General features: G+C 46.5%; 1 protein-coding gene across 5 annotated transcripts in view; it reads left to right on the top strand.

Annotated features, from left to right (window-relative positions):
- Window positions 1–5,212: 5,212 nt before the first annotated feature.
- The window catches only part of RCOR3 (REST corepressor 3), a 37,540-nt gene continuing 25,386 nt past the window's right edge, over window positions 5,213–17,366 (top strand). The window contains exons 1-4 of one of the 5 annotated variants that reach the window (XM_074949314.1): window positions 5,213–5,363; window positions 5,929–5,985; window positions 14,053–14,130; window positions 16,975–17,027. In XM_074949314.1, the coding sequence (XP_074805415.1) occupies window positions 5,222–5,363; window positions 5,929–5,985; window positions 14,053–14,130; window positions 16,975–17,027 (330 nt within the window). In that variant the 5' untranslated portion in view covers window positions 5,213–5,221. Of the gene's footprint in view, window positions 5,364–5,495; window positions 5,513–5,559; window positions 5,643–5,928; window positions 5,986–6,771; window positions 6,794–14,052; window positions 14,131–16,974; window positions 17,028–17,366 lie in introns of those variants that run through there. The other 4 variants (XM_074949310.1, XM_074949312.1, XM_074949311.1 and 1 more) reach the window with 4 other exon arrangements.

Here is a 17,366-nt window from a genome sequence, read left to right as displayed (position 1 = left end):
TCCAGCTTCCTTCTTTGTTATCGCCAGCTGAACGGCTGCGCAGAATTAGAAAGTGGCCAAGAAGAACTAAGGAGGACTTTCTGCGTGAGGTTATGATGCACACCGTGGCCAAAAAACAGGATTTGAAGGAGTGGCGGGACAGCGAGAAGAGGGACTGAAAGGAGAATGCGGCACACCAGAATGAAGCCACGGAGTGGCTCTTATATGGAGCACCAACCTGACACACTCCAGGTGATACTAGCACTGCAAACCAAGCAGCTCCACGCTCGCCCTCCCCTGCAGCCACTGTCACAAAACTCTTTCCTATCCTCCCCCCAGACACCGCCAACACACTCTTACCAACCTCCTGGCTCAAGTCTGTACCTGCAGCATTCCACTCCTCCCCCTCACAGACCAGCACTGTGGACTCCCTGTACCCACTGCACTCAACACCCATCCCTCTGCAGCTTAGCCCTACTGAAATACAGTACCCACTGCACTGTACTCCAAAGGAGAAGGTTGGATATAATCGCTGGACATACACAAATCTTTAAGCATTCCGGGACCCCACCTTCTCCTGGGATCTTCCCTTCCCCCATCCCCCTCAGTGCTGGTGTGGTTTTTTGTTTGACTCTCTCCTCCAGTTGTTTTTTAATAAAAATTGTGTTGGTTTGAAAGTAATCTTTATTATATTAATTGAAAGCAAACAGAGCCCCGCAAAGCAACAATTATCTTAAACCTTCATATTGCATCATCTGCACCAATCACAATCACCTCCTTGCATTACAAGCACTGCACTCCCATGCATAGCAACAAATATTAGTGGTTTTCAGCTTCAAATCGCTGCCTCAAGGTATCCCTGATCCTTATGGCTCCGTGCTGCGCTCCTCTAATAGTCCTGGTCTCTGGCTGTTCAAATTCAGCCTCCAGGTGCTGAGCCTCAGCAGTCCAGCCCTGAGTGAAGCTTTCACCCTTGCCGTCACAAATATTATGCAGCGTACAGTAAGCGGCTAAAAGCATAGGAATATTGTCATCAGCCAGGTCCAGCTTCCCATATAGGAAGCACCAGTGGGCCTTTAGATGGCCAAAAGCACACTCAACAGTCATTCTGCACTTGCTCAGCCTGTTGTTGAATGGCTCCTTGCTGCTGTCAAGGTGCCCCGTGTATGGCTTCATAAGCCATGGCAATAAGGGGTAGGCAGGATCTCCCAGGATCACAATGGGCATTTCGACTCCCCTACAGTGATCTTCTGGTCTGGGAAGAAAGATTGCAGCTTCCTGAATAGGCTAGTGTTCCAAAAGATGTGTGTCACATGCCTTTCTGGACCAGCCTGCACTAATATCTGTGAAAAACTCACGGTGATCCACAAGCGCCTGGAGAACCATTGAGAAATATCCCTTCTGATTAATGTACTTGGTGGCTAGGTGGTCTGGTGCCAGAATTGGAATATGCATGCCATCTATCACCCTTCCACAGTTAGGGAAGCCATCCACAATGTCACGTTTGTTGCCCAGAGTCACAGTCTTTCGGAGCAGGATGTGATTAATGGCCCTGCACACTTCCATCAACATGAGTCAACGGTCGACTTTTCCACTCCGAACTGGTTAGTGACTGATCGGTAGCAGTCTGGAGTAGCCAGCTTCCACAGTGCAATCGCCACACGCTTCTCCAATGTCAGGGCAGCTCTCATTCTCATGTCCTTGCACTGCACGGCTGGGGCAAGCTCGTAACACAGTCCCATGAATGTGGCTTTCCTCATCTGAAAGTTCTGCAGCCACTGCTCAGGATCCTAGACATGCACGATGATGTGATCCCACCACTCAGTGCTTGTTTCCTGAGTCCAAAAGCAGCATTCCACTGTGGTTAGCACCTCTGTGAATGCCACAAGCAATCTCATGTCGTAGCTAGTAGGCATGGTGAGATCAGTGTCGCATTCCTCTTTCCTTTGTAGTTTAAGGAATAACTCCACTGCCACTCGTGACGCATTAGTGAGAGCGAGCGGCATATTGGTCAACAGTGCGGGATCCATTCCTGCAGACCGAAGAGGCAGAGCACGCAGTACACAAACCGTTGAAAGATGGTGCCAAATGCGGACGGAAGCACAGGGATTGCTGGGATGCAAAACAATGCATCATGGGGCATTGGGACAGGACCCAGGATGCCCCGCGACCCCTCCGCCTTCCCACAACTCTTAGCAACAGAAGAGGAAGTGATGCTCTGTGGGATAGCTGCCCAGAGTTCACTGCTCCGAATACCACTGCAAGTGCCGCAACTGTGAACATGTTATTGAGCAGGCAGCTGACAGTGTGAACACAACGGCGGTTTCCCTTCAGTGCTCTCTGTAACTCTACCAGTGTAGACATACCCTTAAAATCTCCATACCCCTATCCTCTGCTCTGTAGTGCAGCACATGGTGCAATCCTGCTTTCATATAAGTCAATGAATTTTAATTTTGGTAGGAGCAGGCCCACTGGTCTGCACAGTTCTTAGTATGTGGTGATCTGCACCCCAACTCTGTAGACTTTTCATGTCGCTCAGTCACCTCATCTCGGTCTCTGCTGCCCTCCTGTGAGGTGCTCTCCCCCCATGCCCAAACCCCAATTTAGCATTCCCTCCTGAACTCACTCATCCCCATTGCAGAATACTCCCCTTCTCTACCTGTGATCTATTCTTAACTCTTGGCTCCCTAGCTCACCTCTCACCTTTGCGCAAGTCTTCTACCATCAGTCTCTGCTTAACTCCATACACAGGGATTCTCAAACTTCATTGCACTGCGACCCCCTTCTGACAACAAAAATTCCTTCACGACTCCAGGAGGAGGAACCAAAGTCTGAGCCCACCCAAGCCCCGCCATCCCGAGTGTGGGGGAGGCCAAAGCCTGAGCTATACCACCTTGAGCTGGAGGGGGGGTCAAAGCTGAAGCCCAGAGGCTTCAGCCCCAAGCAGGGGGCCTGTAATCTGAGCCCCACCTCACAGGGCTGAAGCCCTCTGGCTTCAGCTTTGACCCCAGGCAGAGGGGCTTGGGCTTTGGCCCCAGGTGGTGGGGTTCAGGCTTTGGGCTCCAGCAAGTCTAAGCCAGCCCTGGTGATCCCATTAAAATGGGGTCCCGACCCACAGTTTGAGACCCACTGCCCTAGATGCAAAGATCTGTTTCGTCTAAAGCAACTCTTAACTGGCATCTAGACTATGTTTACTTGTGCAACTACTCACCTCACTGCTCCTCCCCTTCCTTCATCCTAGTCCTTCTGTGTCATTCTTTGTGTGCCCATCATCTATTAGAGTTCTCTCCTGGCCCCATGCTGTGCAGAACTCATTCTCTGCAACCCTATGAAGACATCTTGCCTTCTACCTCAGCCCTACTCAGCTGCCTCCACTCTGCAGAGCTCCCAGGGTAGCCTGTACTTTGAGCTAGAGGAGTAAACTTCCAGCTCGAAGAAACATACCTGTGCTAGCTCTGATGAACTAGTGGGCTAAAGACAGAAGTGTAGCTGTGGTAGCACAGGGCTGGACAGGCTAGCTGCCTGAGTTCACACCTAGTGCCTTGGATGGGATCGTACTCAGGCCAGCTAACCCCTCCCACCACTGCTATGACACTTCTATTTTTAGCATGCTGGCTGGATAGAGCTAGCATGGGGATGTCTCCTGGAGCTCAAAATTATACTTCCAGCTCAAGGGGCACAGTACCTTGGATGCGCCCCTGCAGGCCCTGATTAGCTTCCTGTTCTATGCAGCTTCCACATCTTGGCCTTGCTAAATTCACCACCCTGCTCAGCTCTCATCTACTCTGTGGCATTGCTCATATCCCCACTGCTGTGTGGAACTCAGGCCCACTACCCTACTTTGTACAGAAGCCTCCTTCACCCACTCTCTTCCTTTCAACCTCTCCCACCCCCAGCACAACCCTCCCCATGCACACAGTATACATCACTCCCCATAGGCGCTGGAGCACCCATGGGGGAAAAAAATAGTAAGTGCTCAGCACCCACCAGCGGGCCCCGCCAATCAGCTGCTCCCCCTCCCTCCCAGCGCCACCCGCTGGCCATGGATCAGCTGTTCAATGGCAAGCAGGAGGCGCTGGGGTGTGTGTGGAGCGCTCTCAAGGGAGGGGGCGGAATGGGGCAGGAAGAGGGCAGGAACGAAGAGGTGGAGTGAGGGCAGACCAGGAGTCGATCACGGCCGGGAAAATGAGAAAGTTGGCACCTGTAGCACTCCCCTGCCACATCACAGCTCTCAGCCTGCAGCTTCCCCCCCCCCCACGCACAGCTCTCAGCCTGCAGCTTCCCCCCCCCCCCGCGCACAGCTCTCAGCCTGCAGCTTCCCCCCCCCCGCGCACAGCTCTCAACCTGCAGCTTCCCCCCCCCCCCCGCGCACAGCTCTCAACCTGCAGCTTCCCCCCCCCCCCCGCGCACAGCTCTCAGCCTGCAGCTTCCCCCCCCCCCCGCGCACAGCTCTCAGCCTGCAGCTTCCCCCCCCCCCCCGCGCACAGCTCTCAGCCTGCAGCTTCCCCCCCCCCCGCGCACAGCTCTCAGCCTGCAGCTTCCCCCCCCCCCCCCGCACAGCTCTCAGCCTGCAGCTTCCCCCCCCGCACAGCTCTCAGCCTGCAGCTCTCCCACCCCCTCCTCTTCCCCGGGGACAGGCTCACAGCCTGGAGCTCCCCCACACAGCTCTCAGCCTGCACCTTTCCCACAGCCCCACCACAGGACACAGCTCGCAGCTCTCCCCCCGACCCCAGGACACAGCTCGGAGCCTGTAGCTCCCCTCCCCCACACTCTCCCGCCCCAACAGAGCTCCCCGCGGCGTGGCGGGGGTTAGCGCCGACGCGTCCCTGTCGCCTCAGAGGCTGCTTTGGCGTGGCGCTCGCTCCTTCCTTCCTTCCTTCCGCCCTCCCCCGCCCCGATCCTCGCGCGGCCAGAGACTAAGTAGTTCCCATCTCCCATTCGGAGGGAGATGGGTCGGAAGCAGCTAATGGCCATAATCGTGAACCCTCCGCGGCTGACCGTAATCCTTCCGCGGTTCCCCCGCCCCTCCTCCTCGGGGATAGATCCGGCCGGGCCGAGGCGGAGGGATCCCCGGGCTGTGGGCTGCGTAGGGGCCGGGCGAGGCGCGGGGGGGGGGAGAGTTTGAGGGGGCGGAGGCGCCGGCTGGAGCAGCGGGGGCCAGGGGCGGGGAGGGGGCAACATGGCGGCTCCGTCTTAACTTTTCCCCTCGCCAGGCAGCGCCGCCGCCGCTCCCCGCCCCGCCATGCCGGGCATGATGGAGAAGGGAGCCGAGTTCCTGGGGGGCAAGAGCCGGGCAGCCCCCAACGGCACCAAGAGCAGTAGCCCCTCCAACGGGCACTACTCGGAGCCGGAGAGCGGCGGCGGCGACAGCGGCGACGAGCACGGTACGAGCCGCGGACTCGCTGCCGGGCCTAGCTGGGCGAGGCTGATCCGGGGGAGGGGGCGGGGCGCAGCGCGTCTCAGGGCACGAGCGCTGCCGCCTGCGCCGGGCAACGCGGGAGACTGCGCATCTCGGACCTTTGCGCGCGTGCAGGTCGGGCGGCCGCGCGCGGTGCCTGGCCGTGGCTCGCGTGTGCGTGCGCCGCACCGCACTGCACATGGGGGGCTGGGGTGGAGGTGCGCTGCGCTGCGCGGAGTGGCTGCGGCGGACCGCCGGAGTCCCCGTAAATAGCTCCCACCTTCACTAAGTAATAGACCTTAATCCGTGGGGGGGAGGGGCCTCTGCTTTTGCATCGCTGGTGTAGGAGATGGGGTTGGAGGCTTTTTGAAGCGCAAGGGTCGCAGGGAGCAGCCCTTGAATTTGCAAGATTGTTGGTAGTCTCGGATTGAGTGCAGACCGCCTAGATCGTTGAATTTCCCAGTTTTCATTTAAATAGCAGTCCCCTTCTCATCCTCCCACCCTTTAAAGATAAAATCCCAGTAATGCATTTGTTTTCTCTTGCATTGCAGATGTAGGAATGCGGGTCGGAGCAGAATATCAAGCTCGAATCCCTGACTTTGATCCTGGTAAATAGCTTTTGTACTATAACCTGACATCTTGTCGCTGCTGTTTTGAAAATGGGGGTTAATATAATGATTTATAATGGAGAGGGGGGTGTGTTTGTGTTTTCACTTGAATACTGTGTGGGAGCATTGCATTGCAAAGGTTAACGTGGATTTTTGTTTTTAGGCTTTGTGTTTGCTGTCAGTCACGAGGGCATTGCAGGGGCAGCATCTGCTCCGTGTGAGCTGAGGGGGAGAAAAGCATTGAGAGGGGAAAGCTGTGTTTAATTTACCAAGATTGGATGGCAGGGCTACAGACAAAGCGTCAGTGTCTCTTCCCCCCCCCCCCCCCCCATTGTAGATAGGAGGTGCAGGTTACAAGAGGGAATGAAAAAATCTTTGCTTTATAATGCTCTTAATATGACCTCTATTGGGGTGGGGTGGGAGGAGTTGCAGAAACAGTGGATACCTTGTTCTAGCACCTCTAAAATGTAGACCCATTTGGCTGGGTTTTCAAGCACCTTGTTTTGTAAGGTGGGGTAGTCTCAATATCTGTACTGTTGCAGACTAGCTTCTCTTGCCCACACAGTGGGTGGGGGAAGAAAGGGATATTGGCTAGCCACATACACTCTGACATTCGGTCTTAATAAGCTAAACATGAGACACTTATTTTGTGTACATTTATAATAGAGTAATAATGTGTTAAGCGCATCTGTTAGTCCTGCTGTGGTGGTCACAGTGAAGCCTGTCTACTTTCCTGTTCTCCAAACAGGCTCCATTGCTGTCAGATGATTCGTGCCGGGAAGAGGATTGGGCCAGAGCTCCTCCCATGGTACCTCCCAAGTTGGAGCTTCTGTCGATGGGGACTAGTTGCCCTTAGCCTGCTTCTTGGGTCTGGAAGCACTTTTGAAAATGATTTTGTCTTAGGAGTGGGTACATCCCTTAGGAATTTTGGGGATGTAAGGAGGTTTCCTCTGGAAACTAGTACCTTATTTCATACTTCAGATTTCTATTTTTGTTAATAAATAGTGTTATGGTTAAAGCTTATTATGTTTACATTAGTAAGTCTAAACATGTTTGTTTTAACAGATAAAAATGATCACTCCTGACATGCAGTCTAGGCTTGTTCTGCCTACAGGCCACCTAGAGAAGCAAAATATTTAGCAATTGTTTTAATACTTTAAATAACTGGGCAGTGAAGAGAGAACATCCTCCAGCTTTTATAGGACAGCAAAATCATTAAATCCTGCAATTAAAATTTTTCTCTTAAACACCATATATATAATGTATACATGCAGTAGAATTGAAACTACCAGCATAAAATTAATTTGTATGCATTCAAGAGCTTATAAGTGGATGGGAGTCATCTTAGAAGTGATCTCTGAAAACAATTTCTGTTGTGTAACTAGTGAAAAAACTAAATGTTACATATTTTGAATCCAAAAATATAGCATTGCCTTTAGGATTGTGCATACTCCTGCCTCTTATGCAGAAGTTCTAGAGGAAGGAACTTAAAAATTTATATCTACTTATCGAAAATTTTTGTAACTAGAAGAACTGTAATTCTCATTTTTTCTGAACTAGTATTGGAAAACTTTCTAAAATGTCTCCTGCATTGCCTTCTTGATACTAGTACTACAAAATTAAAGTTAAACTTGGAATGACTGCTCCCATGAATTGTAAGAATAAATGTCTACCACGTTAGTAAGGTGCTGTGTTTAACCAAAGAGATGTTGCCATGTAAATCTGTCTGAACAGTTCTCCTTTCTGATCAGGTTTATGAGGCATCATCAGTTTGAAAGCCAGACATCATGCTGTAACAAAGCTGTGCATGCTGTGGAGTGATCACTGTTTTTAAAAAGAGAAAAATCAACATTTTTGTTCACAGCAAATAAGATGACATACATTTTGTATGCCTGCTAAAGTTAAAAGCATATCTATTTTTAAATGTAACGCTGCAGCTTTAAAGCTGAATGTCTCTCCTGATGTCTTTGCTCTTGGCATTAAAATATCTCTTATGTAGAGTATACTGAGGTGTTAAATGTTCTAATTAGGTGCACTCCATTAGATTTTTAAGTAGGTAGTCATCAAATTGATATTTAAAATTTTGTTCTATTAAAACAGTGAGAAAAATCAGTGGCTGATTAAAACTGCCTATAAAGTCTAACACCCAGTTTTGCCCTCTGATACTTGCATTCAAAATCCATTCATTTTGTGTGTACATGTGTGAGCAGTGAATCCTCAGCTTCATTTGATCAAATTTTTAAAAATATTACATCATTGCAAATTATTTCTGTTGAGCAAATAGCTGTATTAAATGACAAAATATGTTAATTGTTAAAGTTGTGACACTCAGATAATGGTAAACTAGATGTTAAGTATTATAATTGGGTGGACTCTATTAGATCTTAAGTAGTTGTCATAAAATTTAGAGTTAGTACTGATGCTGTCATGCCACTGTAGAACATGAAAAGGGGATTCTCGTTGAGAGTAGAGCAGCATGAGGGGAAGTTAATGTGTCGGACAACTTTTTTTTTTTTTTTTTTTATGTTCACGTCCTTAATGTTGAAATCTATTATGTGACCAAAGGAAACTACATGTATATTATCATTAAATAGAACAGCTGGGGAGACATAATGTAGCTGTCATTTTAACACCTAAGTTACACAAGAATACCTCTTTAATAGGAAGAAGAGAAATGTATTGGATGGAAGAAACAGTTCTGATAAAATAACCGGCCTAAATTCTGAAATTAGCCAATTAACAAAATAAACCTTTTTGATTTTCTACTGCCCAACTGAACCAGAATTTGTCATCTCCTGCTGATTTGTCACTGGAACTACTCATTCTGTTTCCTACCTCTGCTAAAACTGAAGTCTCTTTGTCCTAGTCCTACATGCCCTCAATCCCATATCAAACAAGCCCCTATTTTTACTGATATCCCACTGACACCATAGAAGTGTCAATATCATGAAGCTGCTTTCTTTTCTAAAGCTGGGCCCTTGGAAGAGAGGATAAAGAAATTGCTGTGTTGGAAAATGGGTCATTGTGTGGTTCATGAGTCAATTGAATGTACTTCAAGGGAGAAAGGCGAGGAGATGGATAGCAGAGGAAGGTTTTGGTTGTATTTAGAAGAGGGAGGGAAGGAGAAGGATGGTCCTCTGTCTGGCTTTTCTGCTAAATCTGATAGACTTTGATTTATTTGGAGTACAGCAAGGCTTACAACCTGAGCTCAATCCATTTATTTTTGGAGCTTTCACAGGTGTGCCCAGAAGAGCCCCTGTGGACTTTAAGATATTGCCTCTTTTAGGGCCCTTTTATGGGTCTGATTGAAGTATTCATGGCCCTAATCACCCTCGTTTCAGAGAGTCTCCTGTATCAGAACTGCTCTTCTTATGTTCTCCATTATATTCAGTACAAGCTCTTCAGAACAGGTTCTACTCAGCTTTTTTAAAATGTACTTAGCCTCACATACTATCCCCCCCCCCCCCCAAGTTCCTCTGCCAGTTTTTCCAGAGATGCTTATTTATTTATTTTTTAAAATGTTCATTCTCCCTGTCTCTGTGTGAAAGACCCACCCAAACCAAATAAACTGACTAAGCTGAGAAATTGACTACATATGAAGCGCTGTTGAAGGCACAAAGTAAAATTGAAACACATTTCTCTGCTCTTTCAGTTAGTTGTCTTTGGTGTATTTTTGAAGTTGACACATCCTTTTAAGAGTAGTATTCACTTCAAACCCAAAGTCTTGAGTTTTGTACCCATCACTTTTTCTCTGTGTGTCCACCTGTGTGCCTAAGTAATTGCTATTAACATTAATTCAAAATTAACAGGTGTCATTCCAAATCTATAGTGGAATAACTTTAGCACAGCAACAAATAGGAGAACTGATGAATTAAAGGCCATCTTCAGTTGGATGGAATCTCATTTTTGAAGTATCAACTGTTGAGCAGCACTGGTGTACCTGGTGATGTACAATGCACAGTGCAACATACGTGCTCTACCAAAAGAAGCTTACATTGAGGTTTTACTGGTCGACCTTTTATGCTGAGAATTCTAGTATTTTTCAGCCTGCATAGTTCTCTGCCTAATCCTCCCTGGCTGATAGCTCGTTTCCTTTCACGTTTATTAGTATCTAATTTCCCTAGTATTTCCATCTATTTGCCTCTACCGCTTATCAATAAGCAGAATGGAACTGCTTGTCAAAGACCATGTGGTCTTTTGAGCTGGAGTCCTTTTTCCTCAGCTAACTTACTTTCACTCCAATTCACATGGAATGCATCTTTCCCCCTACATTGCATGTAAAGGGTCCTCTCCAAATGGACTTCTCCCTCCTGTGCTGAAGGCAGTTGGGTCAGATGCCTCTTCAGCATGGTCTTTCCCTGGATCCTGTGGAGAATTCTGCTTGGTTGAATTCAGGGAGTAAGAAGTCGTATATGTGGGGAGAATGAGATTCACATCTCCCTATGAAAATTAGCTAGAAAAGGTTACCTTTCGTGTGAAATCCATTCTGCAAAGGAAAAACATCACCCATTTTTAAAAGGGTCTGAGGGCTTGTTCCGTAGAATATTCCAACCTTCCACCTATACAACCCTTAAAACCCCACTTCTCTCCCCTTCTCTTTCCCCCCCCCCCCCCCCCCCATCAGTCCCTTACAGGGCACAGCAGTTTAGGAGAAACTTGGAGAATGAGGCATGATGGAATTGTCTAATCATTCAAGTTTCCCCTCACAAAGCCTTAATCCAACCAGTGTATCTGCCATCCTACTCCTGCAGTGGCCTGTCGGGTCTAGGTTGCTCCTTCCTGCAGTAGAATATGTGGGAGAAGGTAAAGAGGAAGGAGTCCTTGTTTGTTTCATCCTTCCATCTGTGTGCTTTCATAGAATCATAGAATATCAGGGTTGGAAGGGACCCCAGAAGGTCATCTAGTCCAACCCCCTGCTCGAAGCAGGACCAATTCCCAGTTAAATCATCCCAGCCAGGGCTTTGTCAAGCCTGACCTTAAAAACCTCTAAGGAAGGAGATTCTACCACCTCCCTAGGTAACGCATTCCAGTGTTTCACCACCCTCTTAGTGAAAAAGTTTTTCCTAATATCCAATCTAAACCTCCCCCATTGCAACTTGAGACCATTACTCCTCGTTCTGTCATCTGCTACCATTGAGAACAGTCTAGAGCCATCCTCTTTGGAACCCCCTTTCAGGTAGTTGAAAGCAGCTATCAAATCCCCCCTCATTCTTCTCTTCTGCAGACTAAACAATCCCAGCTCCCTCAGCCTCTCCTCATAAGTCATGTGCTCTAGACCCCTAATCATTTTTGTTGCCCTTCGCTGGACTCTCTCCAATTTATCCACATCCTTCTTGTAGTGTGGGGCCCAAAACTGGACACAGTACTCCAGATGAGGCCTCACCAGTGTCGAATAGAGGGGAACGATCACATCCCTCGATCTGCTGGCTATGCCCCTACTTATACATCCCAAAATGCCATTGGCCTTCTTGGCAACAAGGGCACACTGTTGACTCATATCCAGCTTCTCGTCCACTGTCACCCCTAGGTCCTTTTCCGCAGAACTGCTGCCTAGCCATTCGGTCCCTAGTCTGTAGCGGTGCATTGGATTCTTCCATCCTAAGTGAAGGACCCTGCACTTATCCTTATTGAACCTCATCAGATTTCTTTTGGCCCAATCCTCCAATTTGTCTAGGTCCTTCTGTATCCTATCCCTCCCCTCCAGCGTATCTACCACTCCTCCCAGTTTAGTATCATCTGCAAATTTGCTGAGAGTGCAATCCACACCATCCTCCAGATCATTTATGAAGATATTGAACAAAACCGGCCCCAGGACCGACCCCTGGGGCACTCCACTTGACACCGGCTGCCAACTAGACATGGAGCCATTTATCACTACCCGTTGAGCCCGACAATCTAGCCAGCTTTCTACCCACCTTATAGTGCATTCATCCAGCCCATCCATCCCTTTCCTTTAGGAGGGAACAGTGTGACACCCTGTTAGGACATGGGGAGGGAATAGCAACATGCAAGTTAAGCTAGTTTGGTTTAGGCTCAACTCTTGGGAGTGGGGCATAATGGAATTATTCATTCCATGGTCATTCCGAGCACAAAGCTTCTGGTTGTAAATAATAGATATTACTTTTATAATAATAAAAATACTGAGTGTTTTTAAAATTTAGCATGCTTTTTCAGTATTACTTGAATGGTGTCTTGTTCAAGACTTATTTCTTGGTTTAGAATAAACTCTCTAAATGCTGACTTTCATGTATGTATGCTCAGCAAGCAAAAATATTTGGCCATATATTGCATTGTTTTATAAGTAACCCAGGTGGACTCTGATATCTTTATTTTTTTTCCCCTAAATGGTTAAAAGTGTGGTTTAAGTTCAAAAAGATGAAGCACCTTAAATTTTGGATACTTCTTTTAAAACAACTTGGCTTTTTAAAATAACAATACTTTAAAAACGTCTATGTCTCAAACTTTACAACTATCTTCTTCAGAGTGAGGTTAAAAAAAAAAATCACTGAGTACAAGATAAGAAGTGCTCAGCTTTGGACTCAGTTTACTTCTCCCTTGGAAAAGTTAATCCACTGCTGAGCGCTCTTCAAAATAACACAGAGCTCACTGTTTATATTTAAAAAAAATCCAGTCCTGTTTCTCAGACTTATAAAACCATCTTCTCTTTATTTACTACTTTTTGGTTTTAATATTAGTTTGTATCTTTTCACTCTTTGCATAGTGTTTTGAGGCCCTTGTATGAAAGATTATGTCAAAGTGCAAATAACACTACTATAAAAGAGGTTGTGGAATCCCCCTCATTGGAGGTCTTTGAGAACAGGTTTTGGGAGGTTTTTGGACAAACACCTGTCAGGGATGGTCTAAGCTTACTTAGTCCTTCCTCAGTGTGGGGGGGCTGAATTTGATGACCTTTCAAGGTCCCTTTCAGACCTACATTTTATAGTTCTGTGATAACTTCAAGCTTTGAATCTTCTTCTAAACTTGAATATGTAATAGCTGCTGGTATCCAGGACATGAATTGATTGATTTTTGATGTCCATGTTAAACTTGAACATTCCCCAAGCATGTATTCTGGTAGTCCTCTTATTTCATTGTCTTTAATTATCCTACGTTCAAGAGATCAGTTACTATTGCTGGCTCAGATTGAGAAATATTTGACTTGTGCTGCAGGTGAAGGAGATGCATTTAATATATTTGCATAACTAATTGTGATGCTAACTTCATTCTTTAAAATGAAACTTTTGCTTATTGTATTTCGATATAACATCTGTAACTGGCATTAGTCTGCAAAGACAGTACCAAATACAAAACACTACAAATCTAAAGGAAGAAAACTGACTAAATATAGTACACATCCAGAAAACATTACGCTACCCTCGCCTCGCCTCCAAAATGATCATTTGCCTACTAGCTAGAGATAATGCAAAAACAAAGGAAGGAATCTTTGGGGTGTGGGGGGAGCCAATAGGTAACTTAAATAAATAACTCAGTAGCTAGTAAGGAGAGATGGGTCTGGATTCCCTCGGGAGGACAGCTTCTTTAGGAAAACTGTGGTTCTGTATAAATCCAGGGAGTGTCTACTCTAACTGCTGGGTAGACTTGGCAAGAAAGGTGGTAAAAAGGCTGATATCATGTATGGTTTTATTAACTCTGTGTAAGAATATAGCAGTCAGTATAGCTGTTCTCTTGCTCTAAGGGTCAAGCATCATCCAGCAGCTATGTTCAACAAGTAATTTAGCCTCTTTTAAAGAAACCCAACCAAGAACATATGACAAATCAGACTGTGGTAATGTTGTCCATTTCAAGGAAACTAATACGCTTACTGCCTCCAGCTCAACTAGGAACTACCCCAGCATGATGATCGCTAAACTCTGCATCCAATCCAACCTGGGCAAGCAGCTTTAATTATCAAATTCTGGTAATTGGAGTCATATCTAATATCCAGTTGTGAATGGCAGTTAGGTCACTTCAGTTGTGCTAGTCGTCTTATACGCGTGGAGGGAAATAACTGTGAATACACTGTTCTTTAGGTCATATTAATAAACACTAAGACAACTTTTCTTACAGGTGCTACAAAATATACTGATAAAGACAATGGAGGGATGCTTGTGTGGTCTCCATACCATAGTATTCCAGATGCCAAGTGTAAGTCCTCTTCTCCCAAGAAAATTGTACTCTATTAACTAGAACTGATTCACTGCATTTGATGTTGAACTGTCTACTTCTAATTTTTAGCACATAATTTCTCTTGCAGTGTGGGAAAGATGCATAAGTTATGTTGTGTATGAAACAACAAAGCTGAAAAATGCTACTGTAAGCGAAACAATGTTAAGAAAATCCAGTTTCCCCATAAGAATTGATGTAAATGGGGTGGGTTAGGTTCCAGGGAAAATTTTTTCACCAGACAAAAGGGAGGTGGTGGAGTCAGAAGGTGAGAGATTTCCCAGGGAATGCCTTACTGCGAAATGATGAACTAGCATTTGGCTGAGCCCTCAGGTGTTAACACGTTGTTAATGTAGCCTCACACTCTACAAGGCAGCACAAATGGAGGAAGGAGACACAGCATGGCAGAGAGAGACAGACACACACACCGTGTGTGTGGGGGGGGGGCGGGTTTGGAGGGAAGAGACCGAGACCTACTGTGTGTGTGTGTGTGTGAGTGAGAGAGAGAGAGCGCACGTAACGCGCATTGCCCCTTTTAAGTACGCTGACCCCACTCTAAGTACACTGCCTTTTTAAGTAGATCAGCAAGTTGAGACAGCTGCTGCTGCCAGCAAGCTCCCTCTGTCCTGAGCCCTGTCATGTCCCCCTGCTCTGTAGAGATGGGGTACAGGAGTGGGGGGAGGGGTACACCCTAACATTAGCACCCCTTTTCTCGCCCCCCCCCCCACAGCAACCAGGAGACTCGCAGGAGCAACACACAGCAGTGGGGGGAGGGACAGCTGAAATGCCCCACAATTGTTAGCCTGCTGGGCGGCTGCCGCACAGGGAACTTAGGGGGGCTGCCAGTCCATCCTGGTTCCAAGCCCCCACCAGCTAGGTCCAATGGGCTGCTTTTTCTGCATGCTGTGGACAAAGCAGGCAGCTGCCAAACAGCGTTATAAGGCAGCATTGCACAACTTGTTAGTTGTGTTAATGTTAGTGATCAATGGCTCCATGTCTAGTTGGCAGCCGGTGTCAAGTGGAGTGCTCCAGGGGTCGGTCCTGGGGCCGGTTTTGTTCAATATCTTCATAAATGATCTGGAGGATGGTGTGGATTGCACTCCCAGCAAATTTGCAGATGATACTAAACTAGGAGGAGTGGTAGATACGCTGGAGGGCAGGGATAGGATACAGAGGGACCTAGACAAATTGGAGGATTGGGTCAAAAGAAATCTGATGAGGTTCAATAAGGATAAGTGCAGGGTCCTGCACTTAGGACGGAAGAACCCAATGCACCGCCACAGACTAGGGACCGAATAGCTAGGCAGCAGTTCTGCGGAAAAGGACCTAGGGGTGACAGTGGACGAGAAGTTGGATATGAGTCAGCAGTGTGCCCTTGTTGCCAAGAAGGCCAATGGCATTTTGGGATGTGTAAGTAGGGGCATAGCAAGCAGATCGAGGGACGTGATCGTTCCCCTCTATTCGACATTGGTGAGGCCTCATCTGGAGTACTGTGTCCAGTTTTGGGCCCCACACTACAAAAAGGATGTGGATAAATTGGAGAGAGTCCAGCGAAGGGCAACAAAAATGATTAGGGGTCTGGAACACATGAGTTATGAGGAGAGGCTGAGGGAACTGGGATTGTTTAGTCTGCAGAAGAGAAGAATGAGGGGGGATTTGATAGCTGCTTTCAACTACCTGAGAGGTGGTTCCAGAGAGGATGGTTCTAGACTATTCTCAGTGGTAGAAGAGGACAGGACAAGGAGTAATGGTCTCAAGTTGCAGTGGGGGAGGTTTAGGTTGGATATTAGGAAAAACTTTTTCACTAGGAGGGTGGTGAAACACTGGAATGCGTTACCTAGGGAGGTGGTAGAATCTCCTTCCTTAGAAGTTTTTAAGGTCAGGCTTGACAAAGCCCTGGCTGGGATGATTTAATTGGGGATCGGTCCTGCTTTGAGCAGGGGGTTGGACTAGATGACCTCCTGAGGTCCCTTCCAAGCCTGATATTCTATGAACTTTAAACAAGCATGTTCTCTAATTGATCAGCAACGTATCAACGTTAACCGGGACGACGTTAAGTGAGGAGTTACTGTATTTAAGGTCAGTGAGAGATACTTTGTCCAAGCATTTTGGTTAGGCATAAGTAGAGTATTGCAGTAAAGTCACAAATTTACTGTTGGTAAGATAATGGTCAGACTTTCATATATACACTTCTATTGACAATTGACTCCATTGGGTGGCTAAATATTATGCTGATAAATCAAGGGATTAAAAACTAAGGACCTGTGAGATTATGCAGTTGAGGGTTTTTTTAAATTAACTGAATGTTTTAATATACTATGTTAAATAAAAGTTCTCAATTTTCTTTTGAAATCTCCCAATTCTCCACTCTTTGAAAGTCCCCAGCGGTGAGATCTATGAAAGACCACTCAGTCAACAAATCTCTGGTAAATAAGTAAATATTGTTAAAATTGCCATAAGTATCTTAGTGGATACCATTATGTATATTACTGTAGTCCCTACAATATAGGCACTGTACAAACATAGGAAAATAGTTTCTGCACTGCTTCAATTTTACACACTTCAGGAAACCTCACTGACTTCCCTGGAACTGCTTGTAGTGTGTAAAGTTAAGCACATGCATAACCTTTTGCAAGATCAGACCCTGTGAAAACAAGCAGTGTACGAAAGGTAGGGAAGAAGGATTGAAACACATAATCAAAACTTTGATATCAGTTATCCATAACTACACCTCTGCTTTGTTACATTTAAGTGACTAACTTTTTGTGGTTTTGTAGCAGAACCAACACTTTCAGAGAAATTAATTCTGGCATTGCTTTCTTACAGTGGATGAATATATTGCAATAGCAAAGGAAAAACATGGATACAATGTGGAACAGGTAAATTCTATGAATGATTTTTAAGGTGGTGTTTACTGTATAACACAACTCAGTTTTTTTCAGCTGGCTTCCGTTAACTAGTGCTATCTCTTCAGGCGTGGCAGCAAACACTGCAGGTTTATGGATCTGCATACTCGTGTGGTCTGGATTCAACGCAAAAGATTGCGCTCTTTATTTTCATGACATACTCAGCTTGTAATACACAGTTTTGAAAGGTTTGGTATGTTTTGGTACACTGGGCATGTCATATAATTGTGTGTTTATGTAACTTTAAAAAAAAAAACTCTCTTTCTTAGGCAAGCAATTTTGGGTATGGACTTGTGCATTTTGGAAGTAAGA

The sequence above is a fragment of the Natator depressus genome, chromosome 3 (genome assembly GCF_965152275.1).
Source record: "Natator depressus isolate rNatDep1 chromosome 3, rNatDep2.hap1, whole genome shotgun sequence".
NCBI lineage: Eukaryota > Metazoa > Chordata > Testudines > Cheloniidae > Natator > Natator depressus.
This window is presented reverse-complemented; position numbering and strand designations above follow the sequence as displayed.